Source organism: Tauraco erythrolophus, chromosome Z, assembly GCF_009769465.1.
Source record: "Tauraco erythrolophus isolate bTauEry1 chromosome Z, bTauEry1.pri, whole genome shotgun sequence".
In the NCBI taxonomy this organism is placed as follows: domain Eukaryota; kingdom Metazoa; phylum Chordata; class Aves; order Musophagiformes; family Musophagidae; genus Tauraco; species Tauraco erythrolophus.
In genome coordinates, this window is record NC_141496.1 from 14,627,316 (window position 1) to 14,653,707 (window position 26,392).

The 26,392-nt window shown below is 36.7% G+C and overlaps 1 protein-coding gene across 1 annotated transcript in view; it reads left to right on the forward strand.

Moving 5' to 3' along the window:
- Positions 1-26,392, forward strand: part of SPEF2 (sperm flagellar and cilia associated 2) — an 86,534-nt gene that overhangs the window by 35,899 nt on the left and 24,243 nt on the right. The window contains exons 16-26 of the mRNA XM_086629245.1: positions 861-1,022; positions 4,436-4,571; positions 6,763-6,890; positions 6,997-7,135; positions 13,066-13,203; positions 15,374-15,534; positions 16,200-16,383; positions 17,182-17,347; positions 19,764-19,886; positions 22,682-22,820; positions 24,136-24,365. Coding sequence (XP_086485371.1) covers positions 861-1,022; positions 4,436-4,571; positions 6,763-6,890; positions 6,997-7,135; positions 13,066-13,203; positions 15,374-15,534; positions 16,200-16,383; positions 17,182-17,347; positions 19,764-19,886; positions 22,682-22,820; positions 24,136-24,365 — 1,706 coding nt within the window. The remainder of the gene's footprint in view (positions 1-860; positions 1,023-4,435; positions 4,572-6,762; positions 6,891-6,996; positions 7,136-13,065; positions 13,204-15,373; positions 15,535-16,199; positions 16,384-17,181; positions 17,348-19,763; positions 19,887-22,681; positions 22,821-24,135; positions 24,366-26,392) is intronic.

Consider the following 26,392-nt stretch of genomic DNA (forward strand, 5'->3'; position numbering starts at 1 on the left):
TGACATGCCTAATGTTAAGAATTTACTTAGGAATTTCTCTAACATGGAACCTAAATACTTACATTTTTGCCACAATATAAATAAGCCTAGAAGACAAGAATTCTTGCATTTTGCTTTTCCAAGGTATTCTTCCAAGGAGAGTTTCTTTAGATACATATTGTATGAACCACACCTATACCTATACCTATACTTACGTATGTATCTATGCACACATATATCTGAGGTGTGTCATACATCATGGGACTGCCCTTGAGTGAAATGCACTTGATTCAAGGCCAGATTGGATGACGCTTTGAGCAAGCTGATCTAGTGGAAGGTGTCCCTGCCCATGTCAGAGAGGTTGGAACTAGATGATCTTTGAGGTCCTGTTCCAACCCAAACCATTCTATGGTTCTGTGATTCTATGATTTGAGTTACAGATTTTCTAAAATAGTATCTTCCACTTTTACATTTATGAAAATCAATTAGTTTTCTATTTTTTATTGAATTATTAGATGTTTAACTTTACATAAAGAATAAAATCAAGAACAAGTTTTGTTTCTAAATATTTGATACTATTAACTATTTCAAACTATTATATTATTGATTATTATTGGTTTAGCAGTGATATAAGGAAGTAGGTTTAGTTTGTGACAAGAAAGAGTAAGAAATATGTACGTACAGTTAACAGTAGGATTTTGAAAATTTTCCTATGTTGCAAATGAAGGAGTTTATGTGAATGGAATATTATTTTACAAAAACATTCCCAGAATTTGTTTTAGTATTAATTATGTGGTCTGCTTTTTTCTTTTGTTTATTAATTTTGGATTTTTTTTCCGCTAGTTAGATTTTAATTTTATACTTTAACATGATTTTTGTAGAATTTCAGGATTTCTAGACACCTGGCCGAAATTAGAGAAATGGTTTTCGGTCCATCAAAATATTCTAGTGAAAGTCAATGCAGAGACAGAAGAAAGTCTCGTGTGTGAAACAGTGAAGGAAATTATAATGGGAGAAATTGCTAAAAAAAAGAATAGAAGTAAGTTTTCCTGCTCTTGTTTTTTACAATTCAGTAAGAAAAGACATTGTTCTTTATAATTAACATTAAGAATTAATATACAAAACTATGTGGAAACATACATTTTCACTGACCCTGCAAGACTTTGGGGATGTGTAAGTTACTGATAACTGCACCAGACCTCTGAGCTTTTCTGTTGTGTTTTTGCCTTTTCAGAGGATATGGACCAATTTCATGTAATTGTAAAGATAATGTGAGAAAAAGTTTTAAGTAAATATTTAAAATAAAGTGTCAGTTTGATTTGTTTAAATTCCATGAAGTAAAGGCTTACTAAATTCTGTCCTTTCTTCCTTGTTCTGATATTATAGCTAGCGTCTTCACCATTTGGGGTAGCAAAATGGTATAAGCAAAACTAACTTGCCATTATAAGGACATGGACCAGTTGGAGAGGGTCCAGAGGAGGGCCACGAAGATGATAAGAGGGCTGGAGCACCTTTCCTATGAGGACAGGCTGAAAGAGTTGGGGCTGTTCAGCCTGGAGAAGAGGAGGCTCCGGGGTGACCTTATAGCGGTCTTCCAGTACCTCAAGGGGGCCTACAAGAAAGATGGGGAGAGGCTGTTCAGGAGGGCCTGTTGTGATAGGACAAGGGGTAATGGTTTTAAAATAGAGGGAGGTAGATTCAGATTGGATATTAGGAAAAAATTTTTTACCATGAGAGCTGTAGAACACTGGAACAGGTTGCCCAGAGAGGTGGTGGATGTTCCATCCCTGGAGACGTTCAAGGCCAGGTTGGACGAGGCCCTGAGCAACCTGATCTAGTTGGAGATATCCCTGTTCCTTGCAGGGGGGTTGGACTAGATGACCTTTGAAGGTCCCTTCCAGCCCTAACCATTCTATGATTCTATGATTCTATGATTATTAGCATATATTCATTCAGCAGCAGCAGCTTAAAATACATGGATAACTTGTGGTGTTTTTGACATGCGTTTTGGTGCATCTTTATTCTGTTTTTCACCTTAATCACCCAAAAGGAAAGAATCATTTAAAAATAAAAAAGGAAAAATGATGAAGTATGCAGGGGAAAAGATGCATCAAGTAAACCAGGATTAGTAGCCTACTGAATAACCAGGTTTTTTCCTCATAATTATCACAAGGAAGTCTTGATGTGTCTTTTATTACCAAAAAAAAGAAAGAAAAAATCTGTTAACTTGAAAAGCAGCCTTAACGTTAAAAGTTTAGACCACTACTCCTGCACAAGGTTTCCAGTTCATGGAAAATTCTTGGAAATATCACACCTGCCATAAAACTGGATGGAGAATTTTCGAAGAACTACCTGATTGGAATGGTGGGTTGTTTTGCTTGATGTAATTCATAGCCCTGCTGGAGTCAATGGAAAAATTCCTATAGATGCAAATGGAGTTGAGATTTTCTTGTTAGAATCCAACGGTAAAGACTATTTACTCCCTATGGAGAAATAATCCCTTTGGTCAGTTAATAATGTCTAATTTCATACTTATGTTGATAGATTCCAAGCTGTCACTGTCTATTAGGTTTGTATAATCAGAACAGAGTTATGATAATGTATAATAACTAGTCAGACATCAGTAGCATTCTATGAGTAACATGGTAAAGATAAATCCAGATATTGGTTCTCAAAATATTTAGTAGAAGCTGAAGTAGTTGGAATATTTTATGTGGACAACAGTTTTGTTCTATTTATGAACCTAAATCAGGAGAATGATAGCAGTTTTTCCACTGAAGCACCCAGCAAGATAGTTTTTCAAAGGCAGATTTGTCACTCTTAAAGTAAAACAAAACACATATATTCCTTAAATATTAAGCTTCTTTCAAACAAAAAGACAAGATTATTATAACAGTGGTTTAATGCAAGCCTATTTAGTTTATTTGAAGATTTTCAAATCCACAGCAAAACTGACCAGAGTTCATGTACGTGATTCTGAGTAGTTAACTAATGTTAACTTAAAAATCCTTCTTTGGTCACTGAGGAGATACTGATACCTTTTCAGGGGTCAGTTCAGCAGAATCATAGAATTGTTTATGTTGGAGATCATTGAGTCCAACTGTTAACCTAACACTACCGAGTTCCCACTAACCTATGTCCCTAAGCATCAAATCTACACATCTTTTGAATACCTCCAGGGTTGAATCATGCTCTAAAGCTGCTAACTATATTCAATATTGTTTTGCTGTACTGTAGGTTAGCAGGGTTAGTTTTTAACTTGTTTCTTTCTGTACTACATGATCTTTTCTGTCTCTTTTTTCCCATCCAGCATCGTTCATACTTCTCAGCTCCTCCTCAGAGTAAGGTCTAATTTCCGTATTAGGCCAGATTTAACTCAATCTGTTTGTTTCTTAGCATAGAATGATTTGGGTTGGAAGGGACATTAAAGATCATCTGGTTCCAACCTCCCTGCCATGGGCAACAACACCTTCCCCCACATCAGATTGCTCAAAGCCTTGTCCAACCTGGCCTTGAACACTTCCAGGGATGGGACATCCACAGCTTCTCTGGGCAACCCGTTCCAGTGCTTCACCACACTCTGAGTGAAAAATTTCTTCCTTACATCTAATCCAATTCTACCCACTTTCAGTTTAAAGCCATTGCCCCTTGTCCTATCACTACATGCCCTTGCTAAAAGTCCTTCTCCAGCTTTCCTGTAGGCCCCCTTTAGGTACTGGAAGGCTGCTAGAAGGTCTCCGTGGAGCCTTCTCTTTTCCAGGCTGAACAGCCCCAACTCCCTCAGCCTGTTTTGACAGGAGAGGTGCTCCAGCCCTCGAATCATCTTTGTGGCCCTCCTCTTGACCTGCTCCAACAAGTCCATATCCTTCTCATGTACTCCAGGTAGGGTCTCACAAGTGCAGAGTCACTTCCCTCATCTTGCTGGTCACAATTCTTTCAATGCAGCCCAGGATACAGTTGGCTTTCTAAGCTTCAAGTGTACATTGCTGGCTCGTGTTGAGCTTCTCATCGACCAATATGTTTTTCTTCAATGAGTTTATCTTGATTCACTCTTTCCCAAGTCTAACATGGAAAGTATAAGTGTTTACAACTATTCTTTAATTAAGCAGAGAGTTCTTGAAATCATGATAATTATAATGAATCTCAGAATTCTATCACCACTAGCCTTGGTTTATCTGGTAAATAATTTGTTGCATGTGCATGCATACTAATTCATTATCTTCCTACTCCTCTCAAAGTGATGGTTGCGGAAAAGTATCAGCCCTGCAAAATCTAAACTTAGCTGAAAAGTGATTTTATAACCTTGTCATTGCTGATTTAATTAGTGTATTTTTTGATAAACAACACCTAAGTATGAAATATTGAATCTGTTCTGTTATTTTGAACTTGTCAGAGTAGCATAGGTGTCTAATTCTGTTTATTGATACTTAAAATACTTTTGAAGATACTAATTATGTGTTCATATACAAGGGTCTGCTGAAGAAATATCACCAGTTAAACATCAAGATCTGCTTCCTTCCATTCCTGTGGTACCATCAACAATTGAACCCGGATCAGATGAATGGATTTATGTAGATGAACCACTTCCCAAGGTACGTTCATTCATTATTAAAAGTCTTAGATATCAAAAAGTCTTAGTTATTTTTTACAGTATTTTATGTATCTTCTGCCTAAACCTTTTGTCTCATTGCACATTGTTTTCTTTAATATTTTTCGATGAAAGTTACACTAGTACTGTATTATAAATATCTAAAGATACAAATAACAGTTGCTACTAAAATATATAAAATAAGGAAACACACTTTAAAATTTTGATCATTGTTTTATTCTAAATTCATCACAATGATGAAGAATAGCACATGGATGGCAAAATAGTAATACTTTCCAATATTATAGAAATCTATTCCAGTAGAAATACTGGAATAGACTTATGTTATAGGTTAGCCCAGCCAGCAGCTGAACGCCACAGAGCTGCTCACTCACCCTCTCCCATGACCAGAGAATAGGGAAGAGAATTAAAGGGGAAAAGGCAAGGAGACTTATGGGTTGAGATAAGTACAATTTAATAATAATATTAATAATATAAAATTAAAATTAATAATTATAAAATAATAATACCATTATATGAATATATATTATTATAATAATATATACAAACAAACAAAGCACAGTGTAATTGCTTACCACTCAGTGACCAACACCTCTCCAATCCCAGCAAACAATTTCAAAACAGGTAAGTCCCGACATCGCAATCCTGGATGAGTGAGAGGCACGACAACAGAGTGAGAGACAGCACTCTGAGAGAGACCTCGAAAGAGCCAAAGCACTTCTTTGTGGTCAACCCTCATCTGTATACTGGCCATCTATATATTGGCCAATTTGGCCCTCAATCCTAAGTCTAAGTTCAAATCATAAGGAGGGTCGTGGACCCTCTGTCCCAGCCATGCTCCCCCCTATCCTGTTGTGCTCCTGCACACTGACAAGAACACGGCAGCTGAGAAGTCCTTGAGGCCTCAGTGCCAACTACAAACATCAGTGCGCTGTCAACGTTCTTCTCAGGGCAAGTCCCAGACTAAAACCAAAACACAGAGCTCTTCTACCTGCTGAAAAGAAAAACTAAATCTGTCCCAGCTAAATCAGAACAACTTGTTAGGTCAGTTTCCTGTCTCTGACAAGGGCCAATTGTGGATCACATGGAAAAAGTCTAAGAATGGGGAGAGTGTGCACTGATCTTTCTCCTAGGATTCTTTTTTCTAACATATTGTCTCTGAGGACATCCTCCTGCTTTCCAGTGATCTGAAATTCAGGGGTTTCCTGAGATGAGTTTATATCTGCATCTTTGTATTTAGTAGCTCTCAGTAGACTTTTCTTCTGTGATTATATCTAGCTGCTTTTTTTGAAGCAGTTTACTTCTTGGTCTCCACGATATAGCCTGTCCAATTATGCTCATTCTGAAAAAAATTTCTGTCTATTTGCTTTAAACCTGTTGTTTGTGTGGGTCATTTGAGGACCCTAGCTCTTGTATTGTGAGATACAATGGATAATAATTCTATAATCACCTGCTGAAGGTATTTAAGATGTGACAACATCCATTACATCTTCCTTTTGCTCAATGTTGCTTTCCTTCTCTAATCCAGTCATAATCTGTTTAACTCTCCTCATGTAGAGCAGTTCATATGTTCAGTCACGATTCTTGCCCTTGTGTCTACTCTAGTTCTGCTGTGTATGTTTTGAAATGGGAAATACTGCATGCAGTGTTTGAGATGTAGATTTGAAGGGTGCATAGTGATGCTTTGTATTTTGTTCTGTAATTCCTTTCCTAGCATTTACCAGCTTTGCCTTCATGACTACACTTAGCTCACGTATGCTGGGTTTTCTGTGGCCTTGGACTTTATTTTCAATTTCATGACAGTCAGTTGAATGTCACTTTTGTAACATTAGACAGTCATCTTAAGTTTTTACCAGCTTGAACATGTTGATATTTAAGTACTCACTTAGAATCTTCGCTTAGTTTATGAGTGTATCCAAACCAACAGACACTGGAGTATTCTGCTGGAATTTCCTGTTCATTTTGAGTACTGCCACTTTTTTTCAAAGAATTGCACAGGATAAACTATATGTTGGTACAGTGTATATAATCAGTTGTAAATAGTTTTAAATCAAAAGAAATACATAGTGAAAAAAAATTCATGAAATAATCTTTCTTGTATTTGCTAATGCTACAGCTAAATGAATTAAGAAGAAATACATCAATTAATTTTGATGTTTTTTAAAAATTCACAGGAGATACCTGATTTTTTAGTACCTTACTGGGAAATGGTAGAAAATGCATATATGAATACCATAAAAACTATACTTAGATGTCTAAGGGATGAACAGCACTCTGTGATTTATTACTTAGCAGACATTAGGTGAGTAGAAATAGTAGCTTACTACATTAACAATAGTATTTTGTATTTTCCCTGTGGCATTCTATGTGTCTTTTAACACCAAAATTATTATTATTGTAATTTACAGAAAAAAATTCCAGGATTATTTGAAGCGTCCAGATCTTAAGCAGGAGTTTGTATCTGAGTGGCAAACAGATTTTAATTCAATTGCTGACGACCTGCGAGAAGATGAGGAAACAAAAGCAGAACTACATCAAAGAGTTACTGTAAGTAAATGATAAAAGTTGTTATATGCTCTGAAGTATTATTCATTGTATACAGGTTCGATGTAACATGAATGATTTTTTTTTTTTTTTTTCATTTTTACCACTCCTCTTAAGCTATTCACTTTCTTTTATACATAAAGTGTTTGTCACAATTTGTCTGGGTTTTGGCCATATCTTGTGTTTTGCTTCTTTTTTTTAAGTTATGCTGTGGTACTCTGGCACATTGTAAAATAAGTATTTTTCTACTTTTTCTTTACTCATTATGTTTTTCAGAGATTTTATTCACAGGTTTGGACATTTCTATCACATTCTAACAGATCTTGCCAGTCACTTAGTTTTTCCATAAAAGATGTATGGTAATATGTGTTTTCTAAAACTAATTAGTACAAAGTACAGAGAATTTCTTTGAAATGTTTTGACTCAGTTAGATCTCTGCTAGGTCATACATGTCCTGAGAGTTCTTCACAAAAATCTGTAAGAGTAAAGGTCCTAAAAAGTTAAGGGCCAGATTTAATATAAGAAAGAGTTAGAGCTATCTTTGAATTTATCAGATTCCCATTAGAGAATAGACATGATTTTTATTTGAAATCATATCAGGAAATGCTCCCAGAAGATGGGAAAAAAAAAATGCTGGCAACATTGTTAGTTGAAGGGAACATTGGTGGGTTAGTAGGTCGAGAGAGGTTCTCCTCTCCTTCTACTCTACCCTGGTGAGGCCGCATCTGGAATATTGTGTCCAGTTCTGGGCCCCTCAGTTCAAGAAGGACAAGGAACTGCTTGAGAGAGTCCAGCGCAGGGCTACAAAGATGATGAAGGGAGTGAAGCATCTCCCTTATGAGGAAAGGCTGAGGGAGCTGGGTCTCTTTAGCTTGGAGAAGAGGAGACTGAGGGGGGACCTCATTAATGTTTCTAAATATGTAAAGGGTCACTGTCATGAGGATGGAGCCAGGCTCTTCTCAGTGGCATCCAATGATAGGACAAGGGGAAATGGATATAAGCTGGAACATAAGAGGTTCCGCTTAAACATGAGGAAGAACTTCTTTCCAGTGAGGGTAACAGAACACTGGAACAAGGCTGCCCAGAGAGGTTGTGGAATCTCCTTCTCTGGAGATGTTCGAAACCCGCCTGGACACGTTCTTGTGTGATCTGATATAGGTGGTCCTGCTCCGGCAGGGGGATTGGACTAGAAGACCCTTTGAGGTCCCTTCCAATCCCTAACTTTCTGTGATTCTGTGATTCTGTGAATCATGGATGAATTCACTTAGATGGAAAAATCATTGGACCTCCTGTTCTACAGCATTATTTCAATAGAATGAAGTAGAGGACTTAAAAATCTTCATCCATATTCCTAATTTCTACTAAACAAAATTATTAAAAGGCTGTAAGCACTCTGTCCTATATTTTAGAAAGCTAAAATTTAAAATATTTAGCCTTTCACTCATAATAGAAATCCACGTTTGATATTGTCCATTTCAAATTAGGTTAAGAGGAGGTGATAGTCCCATGTGATGCAGTGACACTAAGATGCCGTGATAAGACTAAGCACAGTAAGTAAGGCAGTTTGGAGTAACTGTACGATTTCCAGAATTTCTGTTTCTGAATGACCCATTCTAGTCCTTGTGGATCCCAAACCTGTGGGAAAATGTCAAGATAATACTTCCTCCATACTTTTAAGCCCTCCCCGTTGTACCTCCCTGAATGTGAGAATTCGGTCATCCATCCTTCCTTAATGCTGGAAAAGGAGAGAGAGGAAATGAAGAAAGTCATAATCTGTGGAATGTTTTTCCTCAAACATTTTCAGCTTTCCCAGACTGCTCAATTCTGACATCTCAGCTGGGCCCTTTCCACACCAGAGGCTGCCAGCGGTGAAACCTGAAATCCAAATTTCTCTGATACCAACTGAAAAATATAATGTACCCCATTTTGTGATGTGTGAAAAATTTGTCAAAGGCCTAAAGCCCAAAGAGCAGCCAAGGTTTTGACATCCTGAAGATTCAAACTCAGAATCGCTGTGGATAAAATACACTTCAGCAGCCCATCTCGGTTACATTGTCTTTCAGCAATTTATCCAACTTCCCCTCTCCATTGCTATCATCTAACATGGTCAGTCACTTGGTCACACTTCTTCTCTTGTTCCAGATAGGACAGAACTTAGCACATGCATCTATCTCTTCTTTTTTTCACTGACCTTAGTACAAGGAAAGAAAGAGAGAGAAGCTGCTTCACTTTGAAAAGAGGAAGAGTGGTGGAAGAGAAAAAGAAGGGACACATGAAACATGGTTTTAACTTCTCCTAGAGGAATATACCTCATTGTCTCCCTCTCCAGTTATGTTCACTACTTATTGTAAATCAAAACTATGACTTGAATAACATGAGGGTGAAGAAGAAAATGGTCCTCCTTTTGTGTCTCAGGAAGGTTCTGGAAAAAGCTGTTCATCAGTTTGTTCAAAATATCAGTTTGTTTTGTTTGTATAGTATTGGGTTTATGTGGCCAGGTTTTGGTAGCAGAGGGTCTCCAGAGGTGGCTTCTATAAGAAGACATCAGGGGCTGCCTCCATGTCAAACTAAGCCACTGTCAGCCACGTCCAAGATGAACCTGCAGCTGACCAAAGCTGAGCCAATCGGCGACAGTGGTGGTGCCTCTGTGATAGCATGTTTAAGAAAGGGTAAAAACTGCTGCATGGCAGCTGTGAGAGAGGAGTGAGAAAACGTGAGAGAAACAATTGTGCAGTCACCAGGGTCAGTGAAGAAGAAGGAGGAGATGTTCCAGGCACCAGAACAGAAATTCCTCTGCAGCTCATGGAGAAGACCATGGTGATGCAGGTTTTTCCACTGCAGCCCATGGAGGACCATGGTGAAGCAGATATCCACCCTGCAGACCATGGAGAGAGAATCCCATGCTGGAGCAGGTGAACATGCCCTGAAGGGAGTGGCAGCCTGTGGAGATCCCACACCAGAGCAGGCTCATGGCAGTAACTACAGCTTGTAGAGAGGATCCCACGCAGGAACAGGTGTTCTGACAGGACCTGTGGCCTGTGGGGGACCAAGGCTAGAGCAGTACAATTCTGAAAGACTGCACACATAGAAAGGACCCATGCTGGAGCAGCTCTTGAAGAACTGCAGCCTGTGGGAAAGACATATGTTGGAGAAGTTTGTGAGGACTGTATCCCATGAGAGGGACCCCACTCTGGAGCAGGGGAAGAATGTGAGGAAGAAGGAGCAGCAGAGACAATGCATAACAAACTCACCACAACTTCCTATTTCCTATCTTCCCTGCCCCACTTGGGAGGAAGGAGGTAGAAGAGTCGGGAATTAAGTTGAGCCTGGAAAGAAGAAGAGGTGGGGGAAACGTGTTTTTAGTTTGATTCTATTTCTCTGCTCTGTTATTGATTGGCAATAAATTAAATTCATTTCCCCAAGTCGAGTCTCTATTGTACATGATAGTAATGGGTAAGTGATCTCCCCATCATTATCTTGACCCACGAACTTTTCCACCATATTTAGTCCCCCTGTTCTGTGAGAAGGGGGAGTGATAGAGCAGCTTGGTAGACAGTTGGCAGCCAGCCAAGGTCAACTCACTACTGCAAAAGAGATAAGTGGTATGTTTATATCTTTTTTATTCAGTAGCACATCCTTACGTGTATATAGAATTTTCATAGAATTTCATAGAATTTCTAGGTTGGAAAAGACCTTAGACTAAGATCATCCAGTCCAACCGTCCCTAATCCCCCATTAAACCATATCCCTAAGCAGTTCATCCATCCTTTCCTTAAACACATCCAGGGATGGGGACTCAACCACCTCCCTGGGCAGCCTATTCCGGGTGGCTGACAACCCTTTCAGAGAAGAAATGCTTCCTAACATCCAACCTGAATCTCCCCTGACTAAGCTTATACCCATTTCCTCTTGTCCTATCACCCATCACTAATGTAAAGAGCCCTTCCCCCACCTCCCCACCATCCCTTCTCAAGTATTTGTAGGCTGTAAACAGGTCTCCCCTCAGCCTCCTCTTCTCCAGGCTAAACAGCCCCAATTCCCTCAGCCGCTCCGCATAAGTTTTATTTTCCAGCCCCTTGACCAGTTTAGTCGCCCTTCTTTAGACCTGCTCCAGGAGCTCGATATAAGCGAGGGGCCCAAAACTGGACACAATATTCCAGGTGCGGCCTCACCAGTGCCGAGTACAGGGGCAGGATCACTTCCCTGTTCCTGCTGGTCACACTATTCTTGATACACTATGGACAACCATGAATATCTGATAGCCTTCACCTTGGCTATCTTCTACCTACGCCATTGTGGATGTGTTAGGCAGGCCAAGGATTACTCATTTGTCAGCTTCTCTGTGGCTTTTGTCCGACAGAGGACAACTGGATTTGTCTGAAGTCTTTGGATCGGGAGAGAAACAGGATCTGACATTGACATATTAGACTGAGACCAAGACCTAGTGAATATGAAATCACTTACCACCTGAAGCCTAAGCAACTCATTTCAGGGCTAGTAGTCTGGAACACCTTTTCCCTTTATCCTGAAACGGGTTGTCCTGGTTTTGACTGGCTTAGTAGCTTGAATAGTGCTATGTTTCGGATTTAGTATGGGAGTTGTTAGGAGAAGAATGTTGATAACATGCTGATGTTTATAGTTGTTGCTAAGATGTCAAGACTTTTTCAACTTCCCATATTTTGCTAGTGTGCAGATGCACAAGAAGCTGGGGAGGGAGCATAGCTATAGCAAAGGACTCACAACTCCTATTTTAGGATCTGATTTTAGGTTTAAGATTGAGATCCAAATTGGCCAATGGAATATTCCATATCATTCAGTGTCATGCTCAGCATATAGATGAGGGTTGTTGGGGAAGCTATCTTTGGATCTCTCCTCAGATCTCTTTTCGGGGCTCTTGCTCTTCTGGTATTGCAGTTTCAGGACTTCTCTGTCTTGGGATTGCTAGCCAGGCTGGGCCAGGCATTGATCAGCGGGTGGTGAGCAATTGCACTGTGCATCACTTGTTTGTATGTGTTATTATAATTTCTATTATTGTTTTTATCATTATGACTTTTAATTTTATTTTAATTATTAAATTGTTCTTTTCTGCCCACGAGTTTTCTTCCCTTTACCTCTTAAATTCTCTTCCCCATCCACCAGGGCTGGGGGAACGTGGGCAAGTGGCTGCGTGGTTTTTAGTTGCAAGCCAGGTTAAACAACAACATGGGTCAGGTGGGGCAGAACTGCTTGGAGCCTGAGAGACAGCTTATCTCAACCTACCTTAGTGCTGTGTTTAACACCTCTTTTCTCTTCCCATCACCTCTTATTACATAGAGGTCTATCACACTATTTCCATGCAGAGATGGCAATGGGAAGCAGACAACTTGCATCCATGTATGCTCTTCAGCACTGTCAGTGAGCCACATAGTGCTGCTATTAGATAGAGTCACTAGTTGAAAAGCCCTTAGTTATTAAGAACATTAAAGATAAATGGCATGGAGCTATCTAAATTGAAAGAATACTTGAACTCTGACATAATTTTCTCAAAATTTTTCATATTGCACATCTCTTTAGATTATTCTTCTTATAAGGGTATTTGTTAGCAAACCATTCAAGTGGAAAGCTGTTGGTGCAGTTGGGAGCTTAGCTATTCATATTCTCAAGTCTTTGTCTAGCTTAGATAGGTCTTCTCTGCCTGAGGAAAGCAATGTGTCCTACACATTCATCTCTCACATTTGTATTCTCTCTGGCACGTTTGTAAAGCTACTATTTTTCAGCTGAGTGTAAGCACGTCTTGTTGACCAGACTTCGAAATTTAAAACAATAAAGAAAAAGCCCCAAATGGGAAGATGGCCTGTGCACAGACAAAAATTATAATTTTTAATAATAAATAGAAATATATATATTTATGTTTTCTTTCATAGTTATTTCTCATATTTGATTTTATGTTTTAGGACCTAAGAGATCTTCTCTGGGATATCTGTGATAACAGAAGGGAAGAAGCAGAGCAGGAACGTACTGATGTCATGAATGATGGCTGGTTACCAGATCACAGGGGGATTGCAATGAACCATTTCTTTTCACTTATGCAGGTATGGATCTACTATAGAGCCTGCAATGGAAGAGGACAATGAATTGGATATGGAGGACAGTAAGCCTTAGAAAAGTTTCATATGGTTGATTCCAAATAAGTGAGGGATTGAGAATTAGATAAGAAAAGTTCATGTCTCTTCTGAATTTATCTAGAAAGTTAAGAGACAAAACATAGATGACATTCCATAAACTGAACTGTTTGGCAGGCAGAAAAAGTTAAGAAAAATACCAGTTATTGTCCAACCCCCCCAAACTTTTAATCTGTCGTGTCTAATGCTACTTTTTGCAATTCTATCAGTCCAGTGAATCATCTGAATTTTGTAACTAAAATGTTAGAGCTTTTGGTCCTTCTGTGATGATATTTATATCTGCTTTTAATTTACAAATTACCTAATTCACTACTGTTGTAACCCACTTGCTATTAAGGTTGTCTGTTATTTCCTATATCACAAGATAATTTCAGTTGTAACTTCACCAATATGGCTTGAAATTTTACCTACAGACTGAAAAAAAAAAAATTGCAAGAAATGTTTTTGAGAATGCGATGTCTTTTGTTGCTCTTGAGAAAATGTGTTCAAATGTGGCCCAGTTTTCACGCATCTAACTTTAAAGTTTTCAAGAGACCATCTTCAATTAGTTGGCTCTCTCCTCCCCCACATTAAACCTTTCCTTTCATTCAGCCTGACCATGAATTTCTTGATGTTCTGAAGTAAAGTAAGTTTTCCCTGTGAGTGCTGTTCAAGGTGCATAAATTTGGTTTAGGGCTGGGCTGGATGGAATAGACTAGACTAGACTAGACTGACTTTTCTGTAAGCTGAGTGACCATTCTGTGAAAGTTTTGGCAAGTTTAAAGAAGACAATGAAAATAATGCTTTAAACATGTGCCTTGTCATGCTAATTTTGCTGAAAAATCAGACCTAAGCAGCTTAGGGTGGGCTTCCTGCCCTTTAATTCTCTATGTTATTTTCATATATTTAATAAACAAGGGAACCACTCTTTTATCCTGTATGAGTGTTGTGGTAATTTGTGAACTAGTCATTTGCTATAGTAAGGAAATTATTAACTCTGTTTTCAAAAATCTAAATAGTCCCCTAAATAAAGACTTACAACCACTGACTAAAGAGAGAGGTCAAAATATCAAATAACTGCTGACTAACTGAACCACACTCACCCTGTAATTACAGTATTTCTAGGATTGGGTATTTTATAAATGTATCTTGAATTATATGCCTAATGGAGCCAAATTACAGTAATGTTGTTGAGCTTAAATCTTTTGGTTTTCTCCTTTTATATTCATGTATAACTTTGCAATGCTAATTCTCTTCTAGCATAATTTCATTGATATGTATGATGCAGTCCAGAGGAGACTCACTATGAATCTAATAATTTGATCTTTCTTGTGCAGATATGCAGAATAGCCATTTAAAATTACAAATACATATATTAACCATATATAAGCTTTTATTTTCCTGAAGAAAGATGCAAAGGAAACCATTTTTACTTTCTTTAGTTAGTATATACTCCCCAAAATAAATGGATTATTAATACTAAAACTACAGAAATAAAAATGTAATAGCTGTATCTTCACGTTATGGCTTTGTTTGAGAAGCAGCCAAAAATAGACTTATTTGGTCTTGAGCTCTTAGTCTGTGGGTTTTTCTGTGGGAGTTACATATATTCCCCAGGTGGCTCTGTTGCTGTATAAACACATAGATTCATGTAAATTCCGTTTATCAGATTTCTTTCCACCTTTCTGTGTACACACTATTGTACTAGAAGATATTTTCTGCTTAACTTGTGGATAAGTGCTGGTTTACACCACAAAGGTTTTATCCTTTGTTTTGTGAATGTGGTTTTCTGCATTTTCCCATGAATATTTAGTACTGTTTTGTCAGTTAGAAACTAACACCGTACTGTATCAATAAATCAAAACATGACAGGTGTTAAATGTTTTTTGAATCTTACTTGATTTCTTCCAAGATGATTCACACAAAAAGATCTTCAAGACACTTAGGTGTGTAGTCTGTTGATTTCTTTTGTCCAGAAAAACTGTATGGCTTTTAAAGTTTTCTCTATCTCTTAATCCTTTTTATTTTATGCTGTTAAAAATGTAACAAAATTAGTTCTGTCCTATTTTGAATTGTAATCTTTCTGTCCTTTCTTCTTGAGGTTGAAGTGGATCGTTTCCAAGACACAAAGAGACTTCTTCATGACTATTATAGAGCAATGGAAGGAAAAATCCCAACAGATGACAGTCAAGATTTTACTAGAATCCCATTGTTAGATATAATTGATGTAGAGCAGAAGGAAGATCAAAACAAATCAAGAAGGTAGAAATGCGTTATTAAATTACACAAATATCAATGCATCTCTGCATTATAAAACATTTCAAAAGATACCTTAGAAAGAAACCTGCTATAGAAATGTTTCCTACTTCCCTCTGTGTTGCTGACAGTTTCCAGCACAATCCTTACATAATTAAGTTAAATATTATTATGGAACATTAACAGATTTAAAATTTGCACCAACAAACATAATTAAATGGGTTATGTGGTGACAAATATAAATCAAAGCAGCCTACAAAGATGCACGGAAATGAATGCCATTTTAAAAGGTAAGGGATACCATCAAATAATTTCACAATATTAAAAATGCTGTCAATAGCGACACCTGCTTTATCTTGAACACTTATAGTTCATTTAGAAACTGAGTAATGAAGCTGTACTTCTAGCCCATGTGGAATATATCAGGAGATTATGCAGTCATTTGACATAATTTTATTCATCTATTATTATTACTTACCTTCTGCAGTTGAACTAGACACTTTTCTTGTCTTCCACACATTTCACCACTTCTGATCTTATGGAAAGTTCATCCCTTTGCTATGGCAAATTTTGAAAATATCATTCTCATTCTCTTAGTATGTTCTCCAATATAGTTATAAATTAACACTTTGTATAAAAAGGGGTGTGTATTATGCCTTTTTTTTTTTAAGGATTCCTCTAGTTTCTTGGAAACTACCTTCACCAGAAACAAATACTACCAAGTCAAAAAGCAAGGGAACTCTACAGAAGAGTGCTAAGGATGAGAATTCTGAAAATGGAGTGGCCATTTTTGAGAAAGATGAAAACCTTATTACTGATACATGGCAAACAGCAGTAACAGCAGTATCAAATATGGTAAGGAATGTTTTGTTTATTTAAACATTTCTGAATCAGGCAGTCAAAGCCTCCCATTCAGTAGACAGCCTAAACACACAGCCTTCACACTATGTATCTCAATTTCATGCCTCTTGCTCCACCACTGATATTTCCTTTGAATATGTTTGTGTTTCTACAAGGAAAATGTTGGAATCTGTGTATTATCAGCACCTCTGTATTTGTAACTGACCTTTTAATTCTATTAGCAAGAGAAACACGTTGAATGTTGACTCTATGTATCTACTTCTTCCATGATAAACTTCCTCCTTATCTGTCAATAGAAGTGTGAGAAGAGGGACAAGTTTTGTCCTGTGATGCAATGTTTGCTCAAGCCTTTCACAACTTCAAAAGCTGTGGTTACATTCTTTTTTATATATAGCTAAAAGTAAATTAGGTGAGCTTTTCAAATTGTTGGTTTCTAGGTTCATTTTTTCTTTTCTCTTTGATCATTTTCAAATAAGTCAGTTTCTGCACCCTTACAGCATACTACAGGCTTGCTTTGCATACTAATATTTCTAATACTTACATTTCTCACTTTTTCCTAGAGTACAGGTAATGGTTTACAAGAAATAAAATCACTGTCTCTCTGTCTTGCATTTTTGTTGTAGAATTTTATTTTTGTTAAATAATCAAAATGTAATAAATTAGTTAAAATATCTCCTTTGTTTTGTTTATGCCTATGTCTCAGCAAGTACTTTCAGCAAGTACAGGCTATTTGAAATGGTAGTTATACAGATTGATACTATGTACTTTACTCTGTGTGACTATGGTGTCAAGGTAAAAGCTGAAATACAGTCTAAAGAAATGGAGGAAGAAAAAGAACATCAGCAGCCGGATCTGAAAGAAGATCTGAAATCTTCAAAGACACTGTCAGGCAAAGCTGCTGGGAAAGACGCCAAAGATGCCAAAAAGCTTTCTGCCAAATCAGCTGCTAAAAAGAAAGGTATTTGAAATGCAGACTTTGTTTTAGCAGTGCTTGAAGTGACTGAAATGTAAATATGTCAGTAATACAGAAAAGAGTAACCCAAGCCATTTAATTTAGATTTAATTTATCTTTTGAAATGTCAAATGTCACATATCAGTGTGAAAAGCTGTAGTGATAATGGAATGCAGAGGCTTTTTCATGGCAATTGCATTTATTTAATCATATGTGTTGTCATTATTTTATATAAATAAATAAATAAAATTTATAGGGATAAATATTCTAAAGAGAACCTAGAAAGTAAATATTATTTTTTCTCCGTGTGCTGCTTTGGAATTCAATAGTTAGAACTAGTTTATCAAATTAAATAAAATTTCATTAAATTCTGCCTACTTTCCAGGCATAAATCAAAATATTTCAATTATTAACTTGAAAGTACTGGAATACAGTAGATAAAATATCCAATACCCAAGATATTTTGGAATTTGTCAGCCATGCAGTAGCATGGATCTGTCAAAGTCCATCATTTTTATATATAACTGTAACATGGTGTAAATAAAGAATATAACATCTAATGGCATATGTAGTCCTAAAAAAGAGCAGACTGCCGTTGAGGCAGATCTTGCTTATAAGCCTGGCAAGAATCTGTCCAACCAGGTGAGAATACAAAATTTATTTGCAGAAGAGAAACAGGCTTAAAAACTCTTTTCTCTTTAGCCTTGCAATTCAGGCACTCTTCTGGAAGGAACCCTGGCATGCAATGCTTTTATACATTTTTTCATCGATACTTCCTTGAGCAAGTCATGGTTTAAGTAACTTCCAGTTCTTCCTGCAAAATGCCATAGCTCCAGCAGGATGTAAGGCTGGTAGCCTAAACCTTGTGCCTTTTGTAAAGACATTCTACGCAGCAAGAGAGAAGCTCAAGCCTACGTGGGTGTGAGGGTGGCCTGAAATTTCAGGAGTACCTGAAAAAGTGGTACTCCATTTCCAAGTGATAAAGCTGTAACTGCAGAGTTATTATGCGTAAAGGCTGACTTTTTTTTCATTGGCAGACATTTTATTTGCCCTGTACTCAGTGCTCTCTGGTAGATTCTGCTCATTGTACAAAGAGCAAATATAGCCCTGCAAATACTTAGCCACATGGATACCTAATTTGTGAGCCCCAGGGAGCCTTAGGCATGTGCTTAGCATCTCAACCCAGCCAAGACAGCGGCAGATTTTCAGATTCCTAGAAAAGCTTTATGCCATGGCACGGGGGTTGGAACTAGATGATCCAGCTAGGTCTCTTCCAACCCAAACCTTTCTGTGATTCTATGATAAAAATTCAGCAGCTGTCACCTGTTGTATGCTAAGTGGCTAGGCTGGGTTTTGTGGATTGCTTCTTGGAACTAAATTTTTGTTCACATCTGGTACTGGGTGACTTACCTGAAATCACAAAACTGTAAAGTGGCAGAACTGCAACTAGAACTCAGCTGCGCATTCCTCATGGTAGAAGATGAAGTATCAACAGATATATTTGTAACTGAAGTATCAATTTTTGTTTCATACCAAATACATTGTTATCATAGTGCTCCTGTAACAGAAGAATTCCCCAGGACACAGCTATAGGCTAGTAACTGAGTGTAATTTTATCACTTCTAGATATGACCATTTGCTTTATGTTGACCTGTATCATCCAGATATCATTATTTTTTTCTGTAACAGCTCCATCTGCTCTTCTTCTAGGACAAAGCGGTTACAAATATTTCAGTCTCTTTGTTTAACACCCAAAGTGTTCTGACTGTAGAATTTCATGCAGTCTTTAAAAACATGGTAAAATACAATGTCTGTTCATAGACATGTAAGTTAAATCAAGCTGCAAATGCAGCTAACAGAGTGGTTTAGAAAGGCGTGAAATAACATACCTCTTTTTTTTCTTTTTTTCTGACATTAGGGTTTTTTTTAAACACCATTATCGTTCTTTTCAGAGCTTTGATGTTAACCAATGATATTTACGAATATAGCATTACTAGCATTTGCTAAACTTGCATTTGCTCCAGAAACAGCAGCTATCATCCAAAAGAGGTTTATTTATGTGCTGGTTGTGATAAATTAGTAGATTTTAGGGTCAAGGAAGACATTTTGACCACCTAGTATCACAACAGAGGCACACCTATTCAGTTGTGATTTTTCATTCAGAAATACATTTTAGGATATTATTTGTTGTATGTGCTGAAGTAATTTAATGCAGTGTTAATCTTAGCATGTCTTGCAGATGTAAATCACATTTGAAGAAATCTAAATATGTTATGTTGACATAACACACCTGAGTAACAACCTTGGTATTCTCATAAATGGTCACATCAAGTATGCCATTTTTCGTTTTAAAAAATGTACATACGGATACACAAACTTAACAGCAAAGTCCAAAGACTGTGAGAGGTGTATTTTTCTGCAGGACTACCTCCTACTGCATCTGCGGTTGAAGTCAGTCCAGTTCCTATAACCCCAGAAGAATTAAAGAAACAAGAACTGGCATGTAAAATAAAGCAAGAATATTTCAGTGCCTTGAATCATGAGGGTATGTCACTATTTGTTTACTTATAGTGCGAGGTGATTATTAGTCCTAAATTAGGTAGTGTAGCAGCTGAAACTAGCCAGAAATTCTAGCGAAAAAGGGTGGATAAGTAAGAAAAAGGAGAGGATAGAAAGGAGTGACTGGAAAAATGGATTTTTTTAGAGTGGTAGTGATTTTGTGGTAAATATATTTAAAATAGAAATGTGTGTTTCATTCTTTTTGTTCTCTTCTGCCTAATTTAATTTAATTTAATTTTACATGACTAAGCAAGTATTCATCATGAGAGAATAAATTTCACATACTTGGTTACCCACTCTTCAGAATTCAGTTGAATTGAATTCAGTATTTTAAATGTTTTGATGTGGGAAATAATTTGTTGCAATTGTATATTTCATTGATGCTCTTCTCGCTGGTTCCTTCTTCCTCAAGCCACATGGGATTCAAGTAGCAAGACACTGATTTTCTTTATTCTTCCAAATTCCTTTCCAGACAGACACTTCCAAAAACTACATATTGTTCAGTCATGCCGTCGCTTTGTCTGTCTTAGCCAGTAACTTCCAAACCAACTGATCAGTTTCAGACAAAAATAGATGTCTGAAAAACAAAAATCCCAAATTGAAAATGGGTTGAAATTTTTGTTGAAGACGGGTTTAGACTAGAAGAAAAAGACCTCTTTCTCACTAAAGGGAAGATAGAACCTAGCTGTTAGGGATTCTGTTTGGCAACAGTTGGCAGGCCCATCATTATGTATATTACCTCCTTGGCAGGCTAACTTTTGTGTAGTATTTATTATGAAAAGTAGAGGGCAAACAGTAGTTAATGAACAAAACACAAGTTCATAAGCGTTCTTTAGATACGCATCAGACCAAATGCTTGAACACCTACCACCTTCCTCATGGTTTAATCCAAAAGCAATTTAGGAATAAATATTTTAAGATTTTGAGATAACGAGGAAAGGAATGGTAGTAACTTTGAAGATCTTAATAGTATGAAGATGAACTTTAGTGATTCATTGAAATGTTTGGTTTTCTTGAGGTTGCTATATTTTCATTTTATATTTAACAAAAAAGCCAAGATAAGAATCTAAAGAAGACTAAACATGTTGAGTTATGTTTCACGATTGCACAAGAACATAGGTGGTTCATTTGAGGATCATAGTTTCACTTGCAGTTATGGTAACTGGATGCTTGGCTTTTGGTTATACAGATACATAAGGACTCGCAGTCCCTAGATGTGAACAGTTGCCAAGTTTTTAATGTTGATTTCATATTCTGTTCATGTGTTTCATCAATGTGCCTTGCCTTTTACTCTGCTACTGTTAAGAGAGAAGCTTTATCAGTGGACTATGCAATACCTGCTTCTGAAAATGGAGAGAGGCAAAAATTGTCATACACTTTGTAACATACTGATAACAGCTACTCAAAGAAAATGCAGAGAAGTCACACGTAAGGCAGCCTTAAACTGCATTAAAGAAAGGTGACTAGATAGGCATAAAGCATCCTTTAAGGTACTTTCAGTTGCTTAGAACCTTTACTTTTATGTCTGCCATCAGATAAAATAACCCTCTGTGAGACTCAAATCCATTCTATGTTTAAAATTTTGAACATCAACTCTTTCTTGCTCAAAACAGAAAATGTGCAGAGTTGCATTCCACTTGTGACTGAGAAATAATATCAAAAGTATATGCCTTATATTTTTCAAAGTCCATCTTTCTATGTTGGTTGCCTAAAGAAAGTTTCCTCCCCGAACTTGAGTATTTTGAAAACTTAGTAGCATATAGAATAAAGATTATAAGGTAAATAATTTTACAGTCTTTAATTTTGAAGTCACTGTACCAGTTGCTATATAATAGTGGTTGCTCAAGATTCTGCAGTACAGAAGGTTAAATATGAAGAAAAATAAAGCTGGATAATGAATTTGCCTTCAGGATTGAAAAAAATCTCTAGCCACTGCTCCTCTTTTCTTACTCTTCTTTTGTAAGCTTTGAATGTTTTTCAGTGCCTGTTCCTCATGTCTCTCAATACATTACCTTAACTGTCTTTTCCTCCAGTTGGTATCCTTTGCACTTGACATTGCTGACTTATTCCCATTTCTTGTACTTCTAGCTCTTTTTTTTTAAAGTATTAGCCTCACAGTGAGAGACTGATTATTTTTTTTCTCAGTTCTTCCCATTCTGAAAAAGGAAAAATCATGAAATTCTCAATACTTTAAAAAGTTTCATGTAAATACTCTGTGCATAATTTTGATAGAGGTGAATTATTTTCTTAGTGCTCACTAATCAAACTCTTTTTTAATGTAACCTGAGTTTTAGAGTATAAAATAGTCATTTATAGGAAGCTTGGAGCAAAACCAGTAAGGTTAATTTTAAAAGACTGGAGGTTAGAAATAGAAAAGCAAACTTTTATTGTGATTAACATACATGATGATGTAGATGTGAGGGTTTTTTTAAATTTATCTGTAACAGTGTACTCACTTGCATCATCAAGTTTCTAGGTTTATTGCTATACAGTGTTAATTCAGTTCAATGTCACTGTCTACTTAAAAATCCTTTATACCTCTACATTAGTTTTATTAAGATATTTGTTACCTTGTGAATTCTGATGCTTATAGAAGACACACTTTTGTAAAATGCATGGTGCAGTAGGGCGGATTCTGAAAAATAATTTGTCAAGAATATGAGAAATTAAGTATTTTACTGCCTAAAACCAGGTTAACATGTTAAAGTTTATGCACTTAAGACTGATAATTTTCCTCAAATTTTAAAAATATTAATTATTATGATATTACTGTTTAAACAGAGGTAGCCGCAAAATCTCGACTAGAACTTATAAAAGAAAAAGCTTTAGCATTTGTTGAAGAGCTAACAATGAAAGCAGAAGAGGCTTATAAAGACATGGAAAAGTGGCTTGGATCCAGGTTCTTGGCAGAAACGTCCAGGTAATGTATATCCAGTGTTAAACAGGAACCTTTTTTTCAAACTAGACTATGCTAGTAAAGAAAATTGTTTATATAGAAGCAAATAATTTGAAAAAAATATATAGAAAATTATCATTTCATTAATTGGAATTTGATTTTATCTTAAATGCTTGAATGGTAATAACTAATTTCTTAGATAATTAGAAAGTTCTGCTGGCAGCCGAAGAGATAATTATCAGTTCTGATGTTTTTCTAGACTACAGATCTAGCAGATTTACAAGCATCAGCAGGCAACCACTTATTCCATTTAGTAGAAGCCTCTATATCATTTTAGTGGCTTCTATCACTTTGAATTGTAGGGATATTTTCTTTCCTGTGCTTTACAAATGCTGGAAAATTCCACCTACTCTTATTATCACCATGGATAACATTTCTCAAAATTATTTCAAAGTCCATTGAAAAAAAGTTCTTCTTCACAATTTTTCTGTCCTGGTAAATAAAAGGTGCTTGAGACTGCTCTATGACCCTGAAGCCATCTGTCATAGAATGACATATGTCCATATCATTAAAGGATTTTAGTCTCGAAAAGAAAGGAATCTCTTTGCCTTTTGGAAAATATTTCTGGCCTGTTCTGACTCCTAAAGCATACCTGGGACAGTGCTGGTTGATCCGCGTCAGGGCAAGCCCAAGACAATAGACACGAGTGTAGAATTTGAAGGCTCTAACAGGCAGTAGCTCAAAGAGGCTGAGCCTCTGCCTTCCAGGTAGTTTTATTTTCCCTCCTGACAATAAGTGCTACTGAGGACACAGTATTTATAGAACATTGTGTCCTTTGACCTGACACCCCAGGCCAAACCTGTGTCTAGTTGAACGTTATAGACAGCTGATGTCTTTTCCTGTATAAACTGTACTCATACTCATCACACTTGAAACAGGAGTTCATATGTCCCTTCACAATGCTACTCTAGAAAGTGCTTTGTATGTCTAGAATTTAAGGACAGAGCAGAAGACAAGGCATGGATATAGGCTAAAGTATGGTTACAGGTGGAACACGTATGCTCCACCCCTGTAAAATTAATGGAATAGAGAAAGTCTCTTCCTTTCATATTTTCCCATGAGGTCTCTTCTGTGCCTTTATATAAATTTCTTACCACAGTCAAAAGATTTCTTGCTGCCAGGGGAGGAGTACACTTCATAATGATTTTGCTGAGTACAGAATTTATGCAAAGGATTTGTATTTCTTGCTTCAAGAAAGCTTTCAAAGCATGAACACTATAAAATTTGAACCTATATGTATTAAAAGTACTCATTGTTTTTTTCATTTACACTTCCACAGTGTTGAAAGGCTGATTGAGGTTGCACGACATCACATTGAGAGTTCTAGCAAAATCCAATATGAAATTACTTTAGAAGAAACAGATTTCTTTATCAACAGTGATGTAAAAGTGATTCCTGACCCGGTTCCTCCACCACGTGTTCCACACGTAGAGACCTCTGGAAGTGCTGCTCTAACTATTTCACAACTTACTACACTTCATAAGCAGTTTCTACAGGTGGCACCTAAAGGTCAGCAAAATGTTTCCTTTTCACTCCTGAAGGACTATTAGTTACCTACTTAAAATTTAAAGTAACTACTTTGTATGCAAGTGTTAACTCAGATATGTATTTTTTCTTCCTTTGTACATGCGTTTATGGTGTGCCTGCTCTCTAATGATGTGAACCTTAGGCTTAGAATGCTTGAAAAGACTTCCTTGCAAAACTTCCTGCTGCTGTTACAAAATAATTTAGTCAAGGCAGTTTTAAACTGAGATGGAAAGTAGTTAAACACATATTTGCAGAGGATTTCATTAGCACCAGCGTCCCATATTATAATTACAATTTTAATATGATTGCCTCTAAGATCATGAAATACTATATGTAAACATATAATTACAATTTTGGATCCAATCTTCCAGTATAATAAGACCACAAAGGCACAATGAAGTTGAATTTAATTCTTTGTTCAGAAATAAAGAATATGAAATGCCTTTTATATATATTTATGGAGAAATTGCAATTACCTTTTGAGCATGAACCCATTTTAGATAGAAAGATGTTTATAGTTTTCCTTTAGAGAGATGCATATCATCTTATCTTTAGTGTAGGAACATGGGGGTATGTGTAAGCATTTCAAATTCTTCTACAGAGATTAATTTAGCAGGTAGCATTGCCATATGAAACTGAAAATCTGTACATTTGTAATCAGTAGGTAGTGCCATAGAGGTGACACACAGATACCAGTTTCTCTGGTCATTCCACTAAAAGGTTTTCTTTTGGTTTGAAATTGTTTATTCGATCAGATATTTAAAACTAAAAAATTTTGTCTAATACAAACTCTAATATTCTTGACGTGTTTAAGACAAAACAACTATTTTTCTTGCACAGTTGGAGCAATTAGTAAGAAGACAACTGAAATCTTAATCTTTCTGCAATATTGTCCTTTCGATAATGTTACATTCATTGAAATGATCCAGACTTGCATGGCTATCTAGAAAGGTAAATGTCTTGACTTAATAGTTACCAGACAGTAAAAGAATGCTGTTGCATGTTCTGTGGGACAATGGTAAGGAATTATTGCTTAAATAAGGTCCCAAGGAACATGCAAGACCATTTTTCTACTGTCTGGTGACAGTTAAGTCAAGATATTTACCTTTTTGGATAGCTAAATTAAGATGGGAAACATAAGCTGTGCAGGTCATCTTTAAAATAGCCCCTTCCGTTCTCTTACACACTTGAGGACTGCATAAATTACATCCCAGATTTCCTAAGGCAACCATTCCCTTTCATTATAGAGACTCCACAGGAAGTGTTAAATCCTTCCTCTCCTTTCTCGACAGAAAATACATTCGTCCTTAGTAGCAAGTCTTTTACTGAACAGAAGAGGAAAAAGACTAAAGCACCCAGCACACTGGCAGTAAAACTGTTGGACAGCAGCTCTAAAGGAGACACAGAAAAGTAACAAGCTGTCCTGGAGAACCTCTAAACAGATCTAGATTTGCTGCCACACATCTTAGCCTTCTAATTCTCACTCCCCTGAGTAGTCCTCTGAGCATTCCTAACAGAAATCCACACAAACACGCACACAAGACATAGACTGTAGGGCAAGTGTAAATAGAATAAATCTACCAATCTTCTGTAATATGTAAATAGCAAAATTCCTTAAGTTGTTTCTGAAAATAGAATATTAGGCTTATTTTTTATAGCATTTTGGAGGTTACAAGACGAATAATGTTACCTAGAAATTGAAGCAAAACAGAGTAACAAAGGAGAAATTACTATGTTGAAAGAAATAAACATGCAAACAGTTTTCTCACAGGATATTTGGTAAATGTCAAAAGGATGTCGTTTCAAGATGTGTTTAGCAAATTGACAAAATGAAAGCAAAAAAGTGTGAGTGCTGATATACTCAAAAATTGTTTGGTATTTACAAAAGCAATCTTGTAAAAATTGTAAACAGTTTTATGTTTCCTAGGAATTTAAAGTATTAAAGAACGGCTGATTCATCACAGACAACTTTGTTCTATCCTGCACACTTGGTTCTCCTCGGAAGCACA